At 47.9% G+C, this 21971-nt stretch overlaps 1 protein-coding gene across 2 annotated transcripts in view; it reads right to left on the reverse strand.

Annotated features, from left to right (window-relative positions):
• The window catches only part of LOXL2 (lysyl oxidase like 2), a 54297-nt gene that overhangs the window by 11098 nt on the left and 21228 nt on the right, over positions 1-21971 (reverse strand). The window contains exons 4-8 of one of the 2 annotated variants that reach the window (XM_010302964.2): positions 15119-15330; positions 9284-9506; positions 7221-7404; positions 2985-3136; positions 2315-2482 (exon numbers count right to left, since the gene is read on the reverse strand). In XM_010302964.2, coding sequence (XP_010301266.2) covers positions 2315-2482; positions 2985-3136; positions 7221-7404; positions 9284-9506; positions 15119-15330 — 939 coding nt within the window. The remainder of the gene's footprint in view (positions 1-2314; positions 2483-2984; positions 3137-7220; positions 7405-9283; positions 9507-15118; positions 15331-21971) is intronic. The other variant, XM_075736703.1, reaches the window with a different exon arrangement.

Consider the following 21971-nt stretch of genomic DNA (forward strand, 5'->3'; position numbering starts at 1 on the left):
GCATTTGAGGAGCAGCAGGACTAACAGGGTCTGCTAACCCAGGGGTCTGCATGTCTTGGTTCCGAGGGGGGAATTCCCACATGTTCCAACACTCCGCGCTACTCATCTTCATCCCCCAGTTTTACGAAACTTGTGGCAGAAAATTAATGCAAAACATAACACCACTCACAAAACTAAACCCCGACGAAGCTGCAACTGCAAAGCTTGGGAGAAGGGGAGGGAAGAAAGAAGGAAAAAAATAAATCAGATCTGTTAGCGTCAAAACTGGGAGCACGTTTCCAGGAAAAGACAACCCATCTGTACCATTGCTTCCATTGCAACAGGCTGTTTGTTAACCCTGTTAGCAACGCTTTTTGCACACACGCACACAGGGCTGCCCTGTTCTACACAGTGTAGCTTTATGCTCGTGTAGCTGGTGCAGCCGGGATATGCATAAGGGCCTTTTCTGTTCTAAATACCAGCAGTCCCAGCTAAAGGAAAAAATGTCTTGTTTCTTGCTGGACTCTCAGGGCTATGTCAATAGAGCCAGGCAGTTGGAAAGGCCAGCGTTCAAGGTACGTGGCTATCCTCAGCTCTTGTGCTCAGCCTGGCAGCTGCGCAGGCAAATCAGCTGGAGGAACCAGCTTGCACGGTGGGATTGCTACAACAGCAGCACGGGCAGCTCCAGCCTTCTGCCTCTTAGGCATCTGACCCCAGCACGTCCCTCAGGGACCTGCAGATCCCAGTTAAATTGGCTGGAATTTGCCTGCCCACAAGCCCAGCCTGTCCTCCTGGCCCCCGGCTTAGTCACTCCTTAAAGACAAACTCATTGCAGGACTGCGCTCCCCAGGCAGAGTTTTAACTCTCCATTTCTGCCTGCAGTCTCACAACCAGCCCCAAGGATGCTGAAGCTATTAAGTCATTTCTGGGCCTTATTGTTCCTCCCAGCACAAAACCAGCAGGCAGTGGACAGAGACGCTAATTCTCGCTGGGTTTATCCCTGCAGCGCAGCAGAGCCGGCTGCGTCTGAATGCCGAGCGGGCCAGACGCGGCACAGAAAGACAGTGCAGCCAACCAGACCCCGAGCTTGGAGAACGGGGACAGCCTCCACTCTCTGCAACCACGTTTTACTTGTTTGCCCAAGTTTTCCATTTCCGGAAATTGTTTGGGGAAAACAGTTTTCCTTCCAGAACTGATCTAAGGCTGTTTTCTGTATGCGGGTTTCCATCTATATAAACACACATTAAGTTTATTTATTCAGTGGCCATTTGAGCCTAAGCTTCCCCAAAGCTGCTGGCGATTTTTGATTCTCGGTTGAAATGCCTCGGAGGGGCTGCGTTTCCAGAGCGCAGCAAGACAACAAGTTCTGGCAAGGGATTACTTTGTCCGCGGGAGAAACCAGTTTGTTTTAGGAGCCTCAATCCCCACTTTCCCAGTGTCTGGGAACTGCAATAAAGGCCCAGAGGTTATGTATTTCCTTTCAAAAAAATCTACAATTACACCTAGATCTGCCTGCCCCTCTTTCACCTTGTGATCCTTGAGGGATGTATCGGTACAGAAGAGTATCTTGCACCAGGGTTATTGGTAGACCAGCTACTTACACCCGATGCCATTTATCCATCCGGGAACTGGGTGGGAAGCTGTTGCCCTCCCTCCTTCCAAGCTCTTATGGTTGCTGCTTGCTTTCCTCCAGCCAGCACAGCAGGCTGCTATTCACTGCGCCAAAGAGCTTCGCTGGGAAAGAACGCTTTATTCCTTTGTGGTTATCCCAAGCTTGTTAGTTGGTAGCTTTTATCCCTTTCTTAAGCGCTGTTCTTAGTCGTGTGCGAGCAGGGAGGGTTTAGAGGTTTTGTCATTGGAGGGGCAAGAAATGCATACAGCTCCATCACAGGCTAGTGTACACACTGCGCTGAGAAGTAACTACAGGAGCAAAAATCAAATTGTTTTCAAGTGATTTGACACCAGGTTAAACTTGGCTTGCACACTTCAGTCAGCCTGAGGAGTTCAACTCCCCACTGACTCGGGGAGGGACAAGAAACTGCATGTAACCACCAGCCCGACCAGGGCTGAGGGAGTCGGGCTTCCCAGGAAATCTGAGCCTGGAGCAGTATGAAAACAGCAGCTCTGCCCGGAGCTGCCAGAGCTCCTTCTGCTCTGAATTTCCCCCAATGGCTCTTGTGCAACAAAGTTTAACCTTTGGGGTCTCTCCAGCTAATGCCTTGCAGCTGAATGCCGTGGTTTGTTTTGTGGGTTTTTTTTTAAATAAGCCTTCCTCCCGCTCCTCCAGTAGCCCCTACCCGACCACACACACGCAGGGGAGGGCACGGGGACTCACCTGGAAGGCATGGCTAGCAAACCCCAGGCCCAGCTGCCGACACACCACCATGGCCTCCACGGTGCTCCAGTTCTCGCTGCAGACGGTGCCCCATTTCAGCGTGCCGTTGCGCTCTGCCAGGACCTCCACCCGGCCCTCGTACGGGTTGCGGCCGCCGCTCAGACGCAGCTGCAGAGCATAAAAACTCCTATATCAATAAACGTCATAGCAAACTTTATAGGGAAGATGCAACAGCCGGGCTCAGGGTCTTCTCAAGGCTTGTGGTTAAAGTTTTTAAGCCCCACGTGGCAAAGAGGACAGCACCGCCTGTGCCAGCAGCCACCCAGGTCCCGCTGTCACCAGACCCAACCAAGATCCCATCGCAACAGGGACAGGTACCAGACTGACGAGGCCGCAGGACTGCACAGGTTGCAGCTGAAGTAGCACTTCGCCCATTCATAAGCCCCTGTCGTGCTTGGAGGAGCTCAAAGCTCAGTACAAAAAGGGTACATCACCCTTATTCACCCTCCTGTCTAATGCAACACAGATGTTTAAACCTAAACTGAATAGGCACGGCTTAGGTGAAACGATTCCTACCCAGACGCCCCGCACCGCAAGGGAGGGCAGAGGATGCTCCAGGATGAACGCGCCTCGCTACGCTCGCTCGCATCCGGATCACTTGGCTTCTCACCTGATTCTGGAAACCCATCGCTGGAACGTTGCACCTCACGGCAGCATCTTCTTCGTGGTTACAGCCCTGTGACTCCATGTTGAACTTGCAGTCCGTGACTGATTTTTCAAAGCCTGTACAGTCAATTTCGTTTAGATGAATTGGACCCATGCCTTGGGGAAGAAAGGGAGAAAAAAGGAGAGAGGCCTTACCTTCTGCCCACGCTACTGTGTGGTGAAGAAATATCCAATAACAGTTTATTAATACATTGCAGACATCACGCTAGCCTCTAGCATTCAAAACACGGTAATCCTGAAAAAAATTCCAGCGATTTCTTGTAAAAATAAAACAAAAAGCTACAAGATTATTATTAATAATTTTACTGTTAAATTCTTTCCAGTAGTCTCTGGGACTTTAGCACCACAGAAAAAGCCAAGTTTCCATTGTTACATAATTTACAAACTTCAGCTGGAGGAATTCGCGAATTATGACCTTTTGGCTGGGTCTATATGCTGGAACCTGCTCCCAATCAAGCCCTGACATTTAAACGGGATATAGACACGTTTGCTGGGACAACAAAACATACCACCACAGGGATGCGCGAGAAGTCAGTGAAACGCTTTGGGTGGGTACAGACTCCGGCACCACCGATGGAAACAAGAGAGTGAACGCCATTTCCTACTGCAGAGAACGGTCTCAAGGTGCTGGGAGCCAAGTTGAATAATTTGGTTCTTCCCTGGGCAAGTGGCAGCAAAGAATTGTCCCTTCTACCAAAGGGACGCAGCAAGAGGAGATGTATATATGAGAAGGCAAAAATCCTGCCTGTAAAGCTCTCGGGTCCGGTTTCCAAACTGAGCCCAAAGCTGGTTACAAAGAAGTTTTGGCGGTGACACACAAATCAGAGGTTCCAGCAGATGATCTTCGTTACAGAACAACCGGAGTCTTTCTTGGAGCCCATATAATCCATGAGTAATTACTGATGGAAACACACCGGATAGCGTTGACAGGAGATCCCTGCAAGTAGCAGATGTAAAACCTCGGGTCTCCAGCAGTTTCTAGGAAGCTTTCAGAGATGGGAGGCTAAGAATAAAAACACTCCTGAACTTTGCTGTCAACGTGTTCCCTCGGGACTCAGTGTAATCAAAACGCTGGCAGATGCTGTGCTGCCTCGCTGCAACCCTCGGCCAGGCACTCCTGAGCCACAGGCATGCCCATCGCCGGTCACCATGATGATGGTGGCGATGAAAGGCAAAAGCCACAGAAGATGTTTCCAAGAAAGCAGCATCCACTCAGCGATACCCATCCCCAGCTCCTTCCACCAGCTGGAAGAGGTTGACCCACACTAGATTTAGGACTCAGCGCTCAGTGGGGAGTTCCCTTTGTCGGGGTGCACGGCACACAGCAGTAGGCTGCCGGAGGCCAGGCTGGCCCATCTGGGTACCGGAGATAGAAAAGCAACTGTTTTCTTACCATTTCTGACAGCGACTGTTGATTCTTCATTCCTGCAACACTATTCTCATCACAGCAGAAGTGATGAGGGTTCCGCAGAGCCAGAGAGCTGTACCTGTCTCGGAGCATTCACATCAGCAGAGACCAGAGCCTGGAAATGACATCCTGGATGCCGGCTCCGTTCCTTCATCCGAACCCAGAGAGGACAAAAATTGCCCTTAAGTTAGACAGTGATAGAACTGCCAACTAGGCTCCAACCAGCAGCCTCACCACAAACCCTCTTTTGCTCACTCCTCTGGAAAGGAAAATTTTACCCAACTTCGAGCTTGCTCCTTTTAGTTCAAAGCAAAGAGCTGACTCTGGAAGGCAGGAAAAGGTAATTGGTTTATTAACAGTAGGTGGGATCCCTTTGCTTAAAAACCTCTTCCTGCTGCCATCTGGAGCCTTTCTAACTCTGCGTGGCAGCCAGCACACCTCTGACTCAGAGACCTAACCGTGGGTGACAGTTTAATGATCTTGTCTGGTGAACCCTTCACCTCCTCAGACTTCTGCTGAGGCCCAGGGAAAACAGAAAAAAAGGGGGGGTGGAAATCTCTTTAGCATATTTTCATGATTGTGTGGTGGAACGAGTCAGGATGTACCCCAGAGCCACCTTCTGACAACAGCAGAACAAAGGCAGAGATGTAAACGTATTGGGTTCAACCTCACCCACAGAATTAATTTGGCTCTGGCCACCTTTCGCACCTTAGTACTTTGGCCAGCCCCGTATCCGCTCATCACACAAGACCTGTACAACGTGGGAGCAGACCGAGGCTGCTGGGGAATGTGTTTCTAGCCTTTTTTTGCTTCTCTCTTATTAAAATCTTGCTTGTGGTCTACATCTGGAAATGGTGACACTGATCTAGGCATTTTGCAAGCTGCTGAACAGTTGGAGTAGGAGGAATGCCTTGGTGCTGACCAGAATTGGAGGGTGATGCACCAAGAATGCAGGATGGATCCAGTCCGACATTCTCCACTGAAACAGCCCGACAAAGTCATACCAGTGAAGTGACCAAGCGAGAGGGCAGGGCCACGGCGCTGATCCACGTAACCCCGGCACATTTGCTCTTCTCGGGGAAATTCTTTTATGATACATGGAGGCAGCAAGTACTGCTGTCATGGGCACTGAAATGTAGCCAAGCTGCATTGCTCTATGTGCTGAAATATGGTGATAAAAATCATATTTCCTCCCATGCCATTCCCTTGAGCATAAGAACAGGATTAGGACTGTATATCCAACATATACATTCACCTACTGCTTGAGGATTTATTCTATGTTCTCCCTCCAAGGACGTTGCAGCGGACAACGCACTCGGGAGCTCTGGGCTTAGCATCTTCCTTTCAGACAATTCTTGTGTGAATAAAGGTAAATTATTTAATCAGGGTCTCAGCTGCCCAGGGAGAATAAATCATCTTCTCCATACCCTGAACTCTTTGCGGTAGGCACTCATCTCCCACAGGGCACTGTCTTAAACTGGGACTCCTAGACACCGCACGCTGATTTAACACGTAGCCCATCTTTATGTGTTTTACCCTGTGAAATTACATCTCCACCACAGCAATGACGAGACCGGTCCTTCAAATTAGTCTTTGAACACACAAATTCACCGAGATGCAGCTGTAACAAAGCAAAGCATCAACACGCACGTGGACACAGTTTAACAGCTATGAGACTGCCCTGTGCAACGGGAGCACGGAGGTGAGTTTGGGCCAAGAGAGCTGCTTTTCCTACCACAACGTGACGATCTGGCTGCTGTCATCCCCGAGGACAGTTTTGACAGGGTGCACCGATTGATTGCCAGCGTTTAATGTTAAAAGAAAGGAAAACGTGTGGGAATCGGCAGCTGCTACTGAGAGTTTCCAGACCGCGGCTGCGGGAGGTGGCAGGGAACGGCGTGTTCTCCTCCCTCACGTGGCAGCCACTTCCCCCCCATCGTGATGCTGCTGTTTCCTAGATGCAGCTAAGCTCATCAGCAGCCTCCCTGCATCTCACCGCAAGATTTTTTTTGGCAAATCCAATGGACAGGTCACATTTTAAAGCTTTCCAGATTCTGGACACCACCACTGTGCTTTACACGTGTTGTTACTTTTCCTCCCCTTCTCCAAGCCACGTTGGGCTGAAGAAATTTCCTCCGTTCATCTAGTCTCATAATAAAGGGTTTGGTTTGGTGTCATTTTCTTTGGGTTTACACTATGGGAGCAAGGCGTGTGAATCAGAAGGTGGTTTGAGAGGGCGTACATTAGGCTCTGAGTTACTGTTTACCACAGTTTGGGATTTAAACCAGCTCCCAAATACAGGAAATCCAAACCCAAACCTGGCTCTGAACTGTTCAAATGCCCTTCTATTTATAATGGGCTAAATTAATGTTCTGGTCTTAAACTGGAGAGCTTTTGAAGTCTAGATCCAGGACCCTTTTTGCCAGGAACCTTCTAGTAACGCATTACACCACGATGTGAACCTAGCAAACTCGTAAGGAGAACTTGAGAGCAAGGGACATGATAACAAAGTAATTACTGGAACAGCTGTCTGAGGGAAAGGTTAAACTCATCATCACTAGGCTTCTTTCAAGGAATCTTGAATATCTTTTTAAGTCACATATTCCAGTTCAGCCTCAAGCTCCTGACTCAAGAGACTTATTAAGGGTAGAGAATAAATTCCTGGTCCCCAAACCAAACATCCCAGTAAAAATACGCTCTGCCCTGAATCATGAAAGGGTTCTCGGAGGTGGACAAGGCACAAACGGTCCCTGGAGCTCTTGCTGCTCTTACCTTGTCCGAGCCTTGCGCCCGTTATTGCTTCCTTGGCGCTCCCGAAGCCCAGCTCTCGGCAGACCACGCTGGCCGACACCAGGTTCCAGTTATCATCGCAAACTGTTCCCCACTCCCCATTTTTCAGCACTTCAACTCGTCCTTCGCCAGTGTTGGCTCCTCCTTTCAGCCTCACCAGTGGCTGCTGGAAGACACAGACAGAAGTGGTGTTACCACTGCCTCGGAACAAAGCAGCATCCTTCCTTTGTAGCTCTTATTTACAACTGTGGCTGCAGGTAAGTTGTGACCTAAAAAGCATTCCCTGAGGCACCTTAAAACAACCACCAAATAATACAAAAGGCTAAGAGCGCTGGATGAAAGGACATCTTTATTTCTAAGACTTATGGTACGCATAGACACATTTCTTACGTCCCTGTACGTGGGCAGAGAACAAAGAGAGACATCTCATTCTCTGCAGTTTTAGTGCTTGGATTTAGAAGCCTTTTTCACACGAGCAGTTCTGCAGCAGAGAAGTGCTGCTGCACACAGGGGCAGCTGGACGTGCAACCGCCCAGCAGTCACACCACATCTCTTGGGAGCCTTATAGGAGCCTCGGGAATTGCGCCGACCCAGCCAGCACACTGCTCTCCTCCACCTGCTGCCTGTGGATCAGCCGCTATGGATTCATTTGCTGTACAGATCTCCAGACGGGGGGTCCTGGGTTAACAGAGACCACCAACGTGGAACAAGCCATGTATAACCTGTCCGGCCGCTGCAGTTACGACGAGTGGAATAAGTGATCTGACAGATTGCAGTCAGAAATACACAGCTGAGTGGCAGGTCTAGTTCCGTTAATTTCTATTCTTACATTTCTATTAGTCATTGACAATACGTCGCTCACAGCTTTCCCCAGTACCAAGCAGAGACCTGCCAATTACTGCTGCACTGGACAGATGTGCTGTTGCGGTGGGAGCCGAGCCTTACGTATGGGAACCCTTAACTTTTAAAACTGGAAGCATATTCAGTTCTCCAGGCTGGGGTCACACGAAGGACATCCAAAGCCTACACAAAGGCTTAAGGAATTACTTGGCAGTGTGCATGGCTCAGAAGATTAGTAATGATTTACAAGACCTTTCACCTTTGAGGCCTAGATCCTGCAAGCTCTCATGCAGAGAAGTGCAGAAGAAGCGACAGGACTGCACTGTTCCCACTACAGCAGCATTCGGAGCTGTAGTCTGGGGTCTTCTCAGGTGCCAAGAGAAAGCCCTCTCCTAAAGTCACAGAGGGCTGGGGGACGCAGGCTGCAGCCTAGGGCTATAGGCTAGATCCAAAGCACCTAAGGCACCCTGCAAAAACAACCTCTCACCCAGCACTAAGGGCCTCCAGACCCTGAGATCACCGCTGTATCCTAAGGCTGCACGTACCTTACAGCTAGAAAATTTCCGTTAGTGTCAACCTAAACCACACTTGCTGCAAGTTAAGCTGTTCTTTCACGTTCAGTCGTGCCACTGATACCGTGAACAACTGACTCCAGGGTTATTTTATAACAGCCTTTTGCATATCTTAGAATTTTTACGCTACACTCGGCCCTCTCCTTGCTAGACTAAACAAACACTACTTTTTCAACCTTTTCTGTAGGCCAGGTTTTCCCAGTCTCTCAGGGCATTTCTTTGCAGAAGATAGAGGGGTAGCAGAAATGCCAGCTTACTACCCTTGTACCTCCGCAGGAAAAACAACCCAGCAGCATTTAAGCGACTGTGAAACAGCAAAGCCCGGCAGCAACTGGGCATGCATTCAATTGGCTTGAACAGAACAGCTCCGAAACGTGACAAATGTATTTTCTTACTACTTGCTCGCAGCTTTGCCAGCTGCAGCAGCGAGCCAGCCTCCCATCCTTCTGAGCCTGTAGACTGAGGCAAGGTACCACATACTCTGAGAACAAAAACTCAGCTGGGCTTGTCAGAAAGGAATACAAAGAGAGGACATTTGCACAACAGGCTGGTTTGCGGCTACAGGCATACAGGTGATGAACTGTTACCCCCAGGCTTTTCCTATTTGACGGGTTGCAGTTGCTCCCTGCTCACCTCCTGCCTGAAGGCTTTTCGGAAGCCACTGTGGCTGCTGGGGGCAAAGGCGCGTCCGGGGACACAGCTGACTACTGCGGGCATCCCGTTCTCACACGTTGCGTTCTTCTCTGCATCCATGTTGAGGTGATTGCCCAGTTTGCAGCTGGAGACATGAGCCTCATTCCCACTGCAGTCCATCGAGTAAGCCCAGTAATGCTGCTTCCTTCTGCTGGCAAACATCCTTAAAGGAATAAAAGGGAACAGGAAAATAAAAGTTAGGAATCCATAAAAACTGCACTGATGCAGCTACATTTGGGGAAAAAAACAAACCCACTCTGAAATAAAATGAGGATTGAAGAGCATTATTTGAAGGCTGATCCATTCATACACACAATGACTCTCTGTTAAGGTGTCACTCGGGAGTAACTAGGTCATCTCAGAAAGACCCCCAAAAGACCTCTCCCGTAAATGAGCTGTTCTCTTTGCTGGCCATCACCTATCAGCTGGGAGAAGATGGCAGGCTGGGAAAAAGCCACGGCTCTCCAGCTTCTTTCAAAGCTGCAGTGTTAACAACTGTGGGCCTGAAAGCAATTTCCGAGCGCAAGAGCAATTCCCCTGATGACATGTTCACAGCAGAGGAGATTGGCGGCAGTTTCTGCTTCTCGCTCCCAAACTGTAGCACTTGCCTGGAGTTGCTCCAGGGACTCCTAAGGGGGAAGGGGCATGTGTGATAAATTGAGAAAAGAAAGTAATCCCGCTTCATCCTAACTGCATTGTAAGGCCATCAGATGACTGCATTGGAGCTAAAATAATCAATAAAAATATAGGTCAGATCATCATCAAAAGGGAGATGTTAGATGTTGAGTTAAAAAAAAGTCAAGACGCAGAGGAGCCAACGCCCTGCTGTGATCTTGACGTGGCTTTGTGAGATCCCCGTGCTGCTCCTTATTCCAGGACAAGCTGCCATGCAGCCCTGGCCATCCAAGGATTAGCTGTGAGAAATGGCATAGCGAGGTGGGTGGAACTTGCTGGGAGAAAAAGCACCAAGTCCGATTAACTGTAGCACATCCCTGCAGGACAGAGAGCCTGAACAAGATCCAGCAAAGGGACAAACAGCCTTTCAGAGGTTGTTGGTTTGAAAATAAACTGGACAGGTTGAGGTTTTCCCAGCTGATACCCTTTGGTGGTCCTGCGTGGGCTAATTTGCACGGTCTCAGATGCTTGAGGGGACTATCCCCTTCTGCTTTCTAAGCCTTGCTGACAAGCTCAGCAGTTCTCTAGGCTCACATGGCTCACAGCCACCATCTAATCCTTTCTGGAAACAAATTTATCTGTGTTGAGGTTAGGGCCAAATGCAGCCAGGCTGGAGATAGAGATGCAATTGCATCTCATGATGGGGAGTAAACGCTGTGCTGGAAGGGATGGAGGATGGAGCAGCGACAGGCAACCCGCCTGTGCTGTGGGCAAAATGCTGGCTGTCAAACTCTAAGTCCGTCAAACCAGAGCTGTCAGGGACCCCAAAACAACAGAAAATGAATGGGGAAATACGAAGGGGGAATAAAAATTTAAAAAAATAAAAAAGTAAAACCAGGGAGGATGCAGGCAGAAAGTGCCAGGCACTCCTCAGTTAGAATATCTGGTTCAATTTGGACCAAACCTTGAAGATTTTTGTCCCTTTTAATTAAACTACGCAGGATACTACGCGTCTACCAAAAAGCCACAAAAGCCTCTGCCCTTGGACTGCTGGAGCTCAGCGCCCAGGTCCCACCTGAACGTTAACTGCTCTCGGAGCACAGAGCGACGGGGCAGACTGGAGAGCACCCGGAGCTGCCTGCGTTCACTGAGGCTGCTCCGTGCTCTCCTAGCACGAGCCAGCTCTGCTCCACTGCCCTTCCAGTCTGTGACCTTTCAGTATGGAAGTGAGAACCTGAAGGACGATTTTCACTGAGGGCCCTCCACAGACATGTGCGGAGAGCTCCATGAACTCCGAAGCAGACAAGAAACACTGCCTGTCTCAGAGAAGTAATTATGGGGATGCCTTATAATAGCAAACAATGACCTCATCCTGGAAATTTCATGAGGCATTAACATCTGGTTGGTATTAACAGCCCTTAGCAGGCTGGGGAGAAATAGCCAGAGAAAGCCCCACCTTGTTTCCCCAGACCAAATATATATATGTGTGTGTGTGTGTGTATAAATATATATAAAAAAAAGAAATAGAATACAGATGATCTTTACAGATAGAAACCGAGGGCATTCTTGCTACTTACTTTTTAACACAGAAAGGGTACAACCCACCTCTCACTGGCCTTGGTATAAACCAAGAGCAATGCTGCTCTGATCAGAGGTGCGAGTGAACAGTCATGCTGGGAGAGTTTAACTAATTCTAGGTCAAGTTGGAGTCCAAACCATTAACACGGGTGAGGAGAGATGGACCTTCATCACATAAGGTTTAAACAAAGACACAGGTTAAGACGAAGGGCTGTGGGAAGTGGCTCAGGGTTTAGCTAAAGCAACCTTGCTATGTAAGAACGTGTCAAGAGAGCACTCAAGGAGAGCAGAAAACAAATCATTACACACATACATGCCGGGAAAATTCACCCGTAACACACTGAACGGAGGCTGAATAACTCCTCTTCGAGGGTGTGAGCATACATTTCTGGTGCTAAGAGCAACTTCTACACTCAACAAATTCTTCAAGCATTTACTGAAGTTAACAAGTTTGCTATCTTCAGCCTCAAGGAGGCAGAAGAGAAGCCAGACCTGCCACCTACTACCAAAGCCCTCAAGATCTTGGCTTTGCTCGGAAAAACCCAAACCATGATGATTTCTACTACAAGCGTAGAAGTGATTAACTGCCTCACACATCTGACCAGCTTTATAATGGTATGAGCAGACTGCTTAAACTGGGAGATGCTTTTTAGCCTGACATTGAACAAAATATCCCGGAACTGCTGAACTCCTCCATCCCAAGCTATAAGGCCTCGAGAAGGCATCAGGTCTCACTCTCTGCTTTAGGCATCTCTGGTCACAAACTTCTACTCTCCCCATCAGCAAAATGCATTTAATTCTATTCTGCTTTCTCAACCAGAGCAGGAGTTGGGAGGAGGAATTAACAAGTGGTGCCTATATAAAATCACTTTGAAGAATGAACAAGAACATGGAAACAACATTGAGATTTGTTTCGTTTCCTAACATAAATCGTGCTGTCAACTGCAGAGTCTAAGTTACATTCAGGAATAAAACCCTGGCACCGGGACAACAATGAACTAAGTTGTTTTCTTTCAAGCGAGATCCATCTGCAAATCATTTCACCTCCCACCATTGTGCAGAAGCAGAGCAGAGTATCAGCTAGCTCAGCAGGCAAAGCTGTAGTTTGTGGGGAGTGGGACTGGCAGGGACGTGGGAAGGGGGGCAGAAACCTAATTCCAGCCTGTCTCCCAGCTGCGGAACAGGAGCGGGAAAGGATCTGCTCTTGGGAGAATGGTATTTAGGAATCAGGGAGGGCAAAGCTCAAGAAATGAGAAAAACCTTTCTGAGGCTTCACACTCCCTTGCAGAGAGGGTTTAGTTCAAGTGACCAGCCAGAGATGAACTCTTCCCTCTCCAAGACAAAACACGACCAGAAAGTGTGTGGGACAAAGCAGAGAGCAGATTACAGTGGTCGTCATTTCAGTGCCTTGATCATGAAAGCAAAGATCACTTGTGAAGTTCCCAACCCAGAACTGGGAGGTTTCCCTCACCAGCAAGGTTACCAGCAATGCTGGTTGTACATGATGCATCTACCAGTAACACAAAGCACAAAGGCAAATGCCCTAAGAAAAACCACAGCTTTTTAAACTATGCTAACCAAACAAAACTGTCTAGCTGACAAAGTTTTACAAGTCTCTTCCCTCCAATAAAATGACATCCCATCTTCTTCCAACCTGGGATAATATTCAGCATATTTTCCAAAACATCCTTCTGTGGGTGCAGCAGCCCAGCAAGCCGTTACTGCTTGCCGAAAACAAGCAAAGATGAGGGAGGTATTAGGGCACTGAGGCTACTTCAGCAACGTGTCTGCTCAGTAGCAGCCTGGTATTTGTAAGCACTGCATATTCATATCTCCAGCTCTGGTGAATGGGATTTTCAACATCATCGAAAATTATGCTGAATAACTGTGCCTCAGTTTTTCCATCTCTACGTGTACTATTGCAAGAGACAGGACAATTACCAAGCACCCTTTTATTTAAGGCAGATGGCTCCAGCTGCTAAAGTTAATGCTTTTCTTGGAAACACCAGGACTGAGAAGCAGGAAAAATCTCCTTTGTCTTACTAGAGGTAATTTACTCTGCCCTCCTGCTCTGATGCAGGGGATGGGAATCTCAGAACTGAGTTTGATGGAGACACGCTGCACTGGTGGGAGCAAACAATCCTCTAACTGGTGTCCAGGGCAAAACTCGAGTCTGCCTAGTAGCAATTATTAATTCACTGCTCATCTCCCTGGGAAGCCTGAAAACAGAATTCCACTTGGGTTATTTATTTTATATTCTTTGTGCTGCTATGTGGCTTTACGCTATTCCAACCCAAGGACCTCTTCAATTGATCACAATCTTGCTAATGAAAGAAATGAAACGTGGCCAGCCAGTTCCAGAGGGAGCTTTCGGAAATAGCAATTGCACAGGCCAAAAGGACCAGGCAGGAAAACCGCAACTCCTGCCTGGAGAATTCAGTTCTCCCCCTAACCAGTTGACGCTTTCCCACTCCACAGGTCACAGTGTAGGAAAGAAACAAGACCAAATTTCACTTAAACTATTTTGCATCTGCTTTAGGGTGTTATTTCTAGGGAACAGTGTAGGAAGAACCATGTCTGTGATGAAGGCTGGTGACAAAATGCAAGTTGAAGCAACGACAACAAAAAAGACTAGAGCTCCCGGCTTTCAAGAAACAGGAAACGCAGCCTAAACTGATCAGCTTGCAGCTCTAGGAGACACAACATTCTCCCTGTGGATCACTATTTTTCCCCCCCCTCATATTTTAATGGGCAGAGCAAGTCATACAGTTGGAGGTGGCTGGCAGCTCTTCCAGCCTGGGACCCTGAGGAATTGCCAGTGCAAAAGGATCTGAACTGGGGTTAACAACAGTGGGAGATTTACTGGGAAATATTCCCCTGGGCGGACTGCTCTAGGGGGGTGATTTGGCAGCTGGACACCCATGAACCATGGGCGGTGAGCCTCCGTGAGAGCCAGAGAGGTTGGTAAACATGGATGAACACGTCACAAGAGGTGAGAGACCAGGAATTGCATGCAGTAGCGGGAAGGGGGAACCTGGGCAACAAAGCACAACAAAGGCATGTTTTATTCCAAGAGTACTCGGTTGGAGCTTTCAGCACACACCAGAACTGCTCCTACAGCTGGCTTTCTGCAGAGGGATAGGATAAGCGGTTAGATTTGCTTGCAGCTGATAGGTTTACTGTAAGAGTATGATCAGTTTGCTCACATCCATCCCTTGCACACAAGACAGAACCTAAACCTCTCCCTGGTGAAGGTAATGACTGTGCTACAGCTGGAAAGAAAAAAGATTTCTTGGGCTGACTGTCCACATCTCCTACTATAGGACCTATCAAATTCTACAACTGATACTGTACTAGGTCTTCAGCCAGAACGGTGAGATCAAACGACTCCCCTGTCTGCACAAGGAAATGCTTGACATTTCAAATATTTACACAGAAGGAAAATCTGATCTGAAGGAATGAAGCAGTTGGAGGTTTTTCTACCTCAAGGTCTCAAGTGTCATTTGACAATTTGCATTTTTGAACAAGGCCCCAAGTGTTCAAAGAAACATGCTTCTGTCTCATACAAAGCTCTGCTCTTACTTGTAGACATTGGTGTTGTATTTCCTCTCACTCGGAAATCCAAACATGCCACAGACAACTCGGGAATTTTTCATGGTCCAGTGCTTGTCGCAGACCTGCTTCCATGTCCCTGCGTCTTTCACCTCCACATAACCCTCTGTGACAGGCACCCGCTTGCGGTAGGTGGCGAGGATGGCACGGATCCGTATGTCCTCCACCTGGATGTTCATGTTCTGTAAGCATAAAAGAAACACGAATGATGCTGGCTTGCAAGGAAACTGGTTGTGGAGCTTTGAGGTAAGGAACCAAACCCAGTTCTAATTCAGGGTTACAGCTAAACAGAGGGAGGCAGAAAGGAAGAGCTGCTTAGGAAAAGACACAACAGGGAAGCAAACCAACCTTGCCACCTTGCGCAAATCCATCCTGCGAAAGAGGATGCTTTTTCTCATTTAAAAAAAAGAAGCGCACATTATTTTACAAATAGCTGTGTAACAAACCTCCTTTGTTACTTGAATTCATTGAAGTGCCTGTTTCAGAAGCCCAGTGACCTTTATTTAGTCTCAGCTACTATGGAAGTGAACTGAGCTCAGCTTTGCTAGGGCCACCTCAGTGCTGGCAGGGTGCAGAGAGGTGGGAGCCCTGGCAGGGAAGGACGTGGGGGCTCTCATCAAGCCCCTGGGCATCCCTTTCCCACCTGTGAAAGCTGGGATCTCGATGTGCTGACACTGGCATTTCGCTGCTTCCCCAAGCCGGGTTCCTCCTCCAGCTGAAGCGTTACTTGGTACAGCAAATGAGTCATGAAGGTTGAATGGATTTCACATTTGGAGCCTACGTGAGGACACTGAACAAACAAACCTTGCGGGGACCCAAAGCAAAGGCTGACTGGAAAATATCCGCTGTGGCAAGCAATTACAAAAGAGCTACTGAAAATTTTATAACTTGCTTCCAGGAGACTTTTTCTTGTCAAAAATGTATAAACCCACGTGGTTCTGCTAACAGTTACATCAGAACTGAGGAATCCTCCCCTCCCCTTGCTCAAATTCAATCACTTGGAAAAGAAAAATGCCCAGAGCTTTAAAGAGACACAGGCCTCTGCATACCGATCAGCGGCACACACAGGTATTGAAGTCACGGAGATCGCAGTAGGACGTGCAGAGTCCTGCAAATTACACGTGGTGCATCCATTCTCCAGATGCTTCACCCACACTGATGCAACTAACAGACCCCGGGCAAACAGAAACCAACTGCAGAGAAAGTCTGCTGGGGCAGGGCAAGGCAGAGGCATCTCCTCATCCACAGCTCTGACACACCACTTTGGGGCAAGTCACTTAAGGCTTTTTTTCCCCTTTTCTTCTTTCTTTTTTCCCCTTCTTTTTTTGTTGTCTACATTTACCACCTCGTTTTACACCAAACCAGATCACCAATTCCTCCTTTTGCCTGCAGCTGCAGGAATTCAGTCCTCCAGCAACTCAGCTGGAACATCAATGAGACCCCCAGTAACCCTGGAAAACGGGACCTTGTGATATACCCAGCAGGACAGTGCTACTCATACAGGGTTCACAGTTTGGGCTTCAGTTTTGAAAGCTCTTGTAGCCCTCAAGAAGAAAAAACAAAACCACAACAACATCCAAGTTTCTTACATCTGAGACACTTTAAGGTGCTCAGACAAAGGCTCTGATGCAAGAGCAGACTTGTACACCCCCTGTGTAGTCTGGGAAGTCCATTTGCAATACAAAGAGTTGCTCCTGAATTTGGCAGATTCTCTTGAAATATTGCATACGTGCTGTCAGAAAAGTAGCAGAGCCTCTGTGCATTGAAAGCCTCCCCAGGCTGGTTTCCAATGCCTGAAACTCACTTTTCCTCCAGTGCAGTTTATTAAATGTTTCCAGCTCTCCACCTGATGGAGAAAGCACGTTTACCTGGAGCTACAGGCCAGTGCTGCCTGAGAGAGCACCTTGTTTCTCTGCTCCCTCTACCTTGCCTTAGTTTCTTCCCCAGGAAACAAGAGGTAATCAAAGCCTGAAATCCATTTGGAAATAGCTTTGACTGCTGAAGATCTAAAAGTGTTTTTAATAGAAGCCTATTAAAAGGATTAACCCAAAGGACAGAGAGCCAAAGCTTAAAATTGCACTAGAAAAGCACATGAAAAGATAGTAACTGAGGAGGAAATTTGCATTGACAGCTGAGAAAGTGGGTGAGACAGCCTAAGCAAGCTTCTCCGTCTGTGACTGCAGGATATATCCACCCTATATAAAGCTCTAAGCATGTTCGCTACACGTAGTTACATCAGTCTCAGCCCTACTGCATATTAAAGTAACTGAAATGGAACATTTTCCCTGACTAGACCTGACATCAGCAACGTGCTAAAATCCACCCGTGGTTTTCACTTGACAGCCATTTCCATGTCGCTTGAATTTAGACAGGCCGGAGGCCGCAGCCGGTCCACGGCACAACAGAGGAGGAGGAGCGTTCGGAACAAAGTGTGATTTCACACGTTCAAGATGCCTGTGTTTTGCGAGGAAGCTGCACAACAGCAGTTGCTAACTCCATTTGAATCAGAGAGTGCTATTCCAGATGTTAAACATCTGCCTGATGCTTCTACCACAAAGCAGCAGAACCATTATTCCCACGTTGCACCTATTAGTCATCGTTAATACATCACTATTCTCACTACTGCACCATCAGAGGTCTTCACAGAGATAGAAGGTGGTGACAAATCTGAAAAGCCTCCAAGCTAAACAGAGCACTCAAAGGAGGGGAGAAAGCAATGATTCTCAGCCTCCTTTTGCAGATTGAGAAATAAAGATGCAGAGAGCACAAACTGCTTCTCCAAAGACCACAAGGGCAGGAAATCGCATCCAAGTGTCCTGAGGCCTCAGCTCTAACCTCCACATGAAGATCCCTCCTGCGGCAGGGAACATCAGCTAAACAATCCTCTAGCACTAAAACACTCGCGTTCTGATCAAGCACATCTGGATTTTTTCCGCCTTCCCACTCCACCAGCCTAGAAGGAGCTGTGTTGCACAAAAACAAAAGAGAGATGCTGAGGAAAGAGTATCCGAACAGGGCAACGCACAGCAATTCTTCCCTGCTGCATTCCTGCAGCTTCCAAGCATCTGCATCTTGCAGACTTCCCAAGCCAGAGGGTATATTTTAATGTTCAAAAACCCTGGATGGATTTGAGAATCTCTTACCAGGATTTATGGTATCAGAGCAACAGGCAAAGAAAGAAACCAGCTGGCTGAGTCAGAGAAGGGCAGAGTGAAGTCACAAAGTTGCAAAAAATAAACACTCTTGAAAAAAGAGCTTGGGAATACTGTTAGGGATGTTATGATTTGCCTGTTATTTTTGCAATTAGTTCAGCAGCTTAGCAAATAAAAACAAGTTGCTCCATCTGTTTCCAACAGAGCTCTGACCGCTGCAGGGGTGGGGATGCTGGGGTCCCGGTACAGGATCCTGGGGTGCCCCAACCTCCTGTGGTACCCATGACCCAGGCAGGACTCGAGATGCCTGCGTTTCCTACTTCCAGGCTGTGTGTTAGGGCAAGTCTTTTCCACTTGACCTTGCTGGTCATTTCACAGGAGTGAGAAATAAGGTGCAAACTTGAATGGCTTGCTCTCGGACTCAAAAAACCACTGTCAGAGCCAGCACGATACCTCAGGCACTGCGGGCTTCAGTACAAAGGTCCCACGACACGTCGCTCGCTCTCCCCAGAGATGCTGACATACACACAAAAAGAAATCCTGCTCTGACTTGGGACTCTGTCTTAGTGAATCCAACTCTTTTGTCATGGGGTTTTTTTGCCTGTATTTGCCAAGGAAGGAAAAAAAAAAAAGTGAGCAAACTAGCAAGAAATAACCATCATTTCATTCCTTCAAGGGTATTTCAATCTTCAGATAGCTATAGCAGACCGGCACACAATGACATTTTCATGATCTGTCCAAGAGCAAAACCAATCCATATCCATTGCCCTTTCTGCTCACAGAGAGGAGGTTTAGAGCAGAGAATTATTGATATAGCAACTCGAGGGTTTGCACTCAGTCTGAACAACAAAACGTCCGAGAAGAATTCAACATGCTGTAGACCTCAGCTTTATATTGGAAGATTAAAGAACAAAGGATCAAAATAAGTACACTGTAGGTTTCTCAAGGAGAAAGGACTGCCAAGAACTTTCTCCCGATAACTCTTAACAGATTTGAATGGTTTCCTTTCATTACAGAGGTTTTGTTACACTGGGAGTATTCAATAATGCAAATACAGGCAGACTTATATTTTATCTTCCAACACCAACGTGTAGAGCAGCTGGGCTAATGGTGAAAACAGACTCCACATAAAAATCAGAAGCAAACGATACTTAATAGCTAGAGCAGACTTTTTAAAACCACTGTCTCCATGCTTTATGTACACGTGGAGACAAACACCTACAACAAGTTGTCCTATCAACAAGGAAACCTCATCTCTGCTAACTTTACTTATTCCCCATATTCTCTTTTACTTATAGCCATACACTGAAGCTCCAAGGTAGACCTGGGAAATCCTCTGACGGATATCTGAGGATCACAAAGCAGGTAACTGCAACCAGCTCAGAAGCTGAATGCGCATCTGCCAAGCTCCCACCTCAGCTATCAACCACCCTAATGCAGAGCCTTCAAGAGTATTTCAGGAGCCAAGCAGCTGTTCACTAAAGAGCAATGCTACCTCTAGGAAATAAAACTGGCTTGGTTGCACCCCACGTTACGGGAAGGAATAGAGGCCCAAGCCCCAAAGCCAATGGGACACAGCTTGCTCAGTCTAAGGCTGAGGAACACAGAGCAGGGAGAGAGAAAACTATGCCCAAACCCACAGTTCAGCTTCCTCAATACAAGGGAAAAATGCTGCTGAGGATTTCTACCCACAAAGCAAGGAGACAGACCAAGGCCAGAAAGAGTTAACTCTCATGGCTCATGCAGGACAGTCCTCCCCTTCCCAGCTAGCCTTGCGCAATTTCCACCTATTTAGGCCAACAGCTGTGGAGATGTATGTGCCAGCCCTTTTCCTTTTTTTTTTTTTTTTTTTAACTCCCCCTGAACTCCAAGTCTTAGAATTCAGCTACTAGCATAACTCAGACCTGGATCTCCAACCTCCCCTTTGCTTATGAAACAATCCCACCCACATACTTGAGGTTGAATCAGCTCTCGCCTTTGCTTTCTGCTCTCCAGAGCGCTGCTTTGCTTTGCTTGCATTGCTGACCCCATGCATGGAGTTTGCGGATCTGCTCCATCGCCACTGGCCTCATTCGTCAAGCTGCAGCTTCGCTTTCATCAAAGACATCCAATCTGGCACAGACAAACTCCATTAAGGGAGTACGCACTAAGGCATTTTTCTCCTGCTTGAGTTAAGCCTCCTTAGCCTTGAAAGGTGTGAAGAAACAGAAAGCAAGCTAAAGGTGGGTACAGAGGGCAGGGGGAGGAAGTGTAGTACATCTGTTCCTAGATTCAATGCTCTGGCTTCCACCTCACCCTGCTTTTCACTGGAGCCACTTGACTGTGCACAGCGATATAAAAATCGGACCGAAGCTAAAATAACTCTGTGGTCCGAGGCTGAAGAGCTCCTGCTCAGTTCTGCAACAGATCCCCTGTGTGATTTCAGCCACAAAAACTCACTTCCCCAGCTCCTTGCTGTTACCTCTGGCCTCTTGCTCACACTTCCTCACCCCTTCTGGAAAGGGAAGACAATTCTAAGCTCATCTCACCTGCCCTGAATTGCAAAGCCTCTGCAGCAAGGGCTTCACATCTATATTTGCCCAAAGCAAAGATGTGATTTCAGTTGGGACTTCCAACATGACCACAATACAAATTAGTATAAAAATGCGGAAAAAAGTGTCAAACTATTCTCGGTGGGATCATATTCGCCTCCACCCCCTCCTTTCCTCGCCAAGAGCCATGTCCAAGACCCGCACTGCTGCTCCTCTTCAGTCCCAGACACAAAAGCCCACTGCAAGCCAACACGCTGCACTCCGTTACGAAACCAATGAATCTCAGCTTCGGAAAGCCAGGGCCTGCCCAGAGACAGCAAAAAGAAAGGGGGTTGTTTTTGAGCTTTCACAAAAGGATTCCTGGCTTGGAAAGTTTTCACATGAGCCTCAGCTGCTTTTGTTTCCAGTCTCTGAACCAAATGCTTCCCCGCGGCTTCGGATCTGATTGCAAAAACCGACACAACTTTCATAACATTTTCTTTCACATTTTGCCATCTATTTTGTGTTGGCAGAACAATAATGCCCAGGACAGCATGCTTGTGTCCTCCTCCGCTGCCCAAGCTCAGCAATACCCTTTCTTCTTGCAACAGCCCTGAGGATGCACAGTGATCAATACAGGAAGGAGATCCTGTTCCTAGAAACTCGACTGCGACTTCGCAGACTGCAGAGGCTACCCTGGTTCTGAATCACTGGCTCCTGGCTGGAAGCAGGCCACAGCAGCCGGGATTTCAGAGGGGCTTTTCAGAAGAGCATCTCAACACTCACTTTAAACGCACACCCACGCGCTCAGTGACGGCACTAAGAAACCGGCTAGAGAACCGCACGGGGCAGGTGGGTCTGAACAGCCACTGCTGCGTGCATCTCCCTTATGGCCAGAGAAACTACTCAAATGCAGGCAGAAGGGGAACTGGAATGAAATTTTGCTTCTGTGTACTTTATGATTTAAAAAAACCCCAAATAACACATTACCACCATGAGCGATGCTAAGGATTGCAGAGGGAGAGAGTGGAGGTATTCAGTACTGGCTCTGGCGGCTACCTGGTCACCAGGTGATGGTACAAGCACACAGCTTATGCAAAGGTGCACTTCTTACCACAAATCCTTGATTTAACAAATACAAGGAGTCTGTCTCTGGCTAGT

Source organism: Balearica regulorum, chromosome 27 (genome assembly GCF_011004875.1).
Source record: "Balearica regulorum gibbericeps isolate bBalReg1 chromosome 27, bBalReg1.pri, whole genome shotgun sequence".
Classification (NCBI taxonomy): Eukaryota; Metazoa; Chordata; class Aves; order Gruiformes; family Gruidae; genus Balearica; species Balearica regulorum.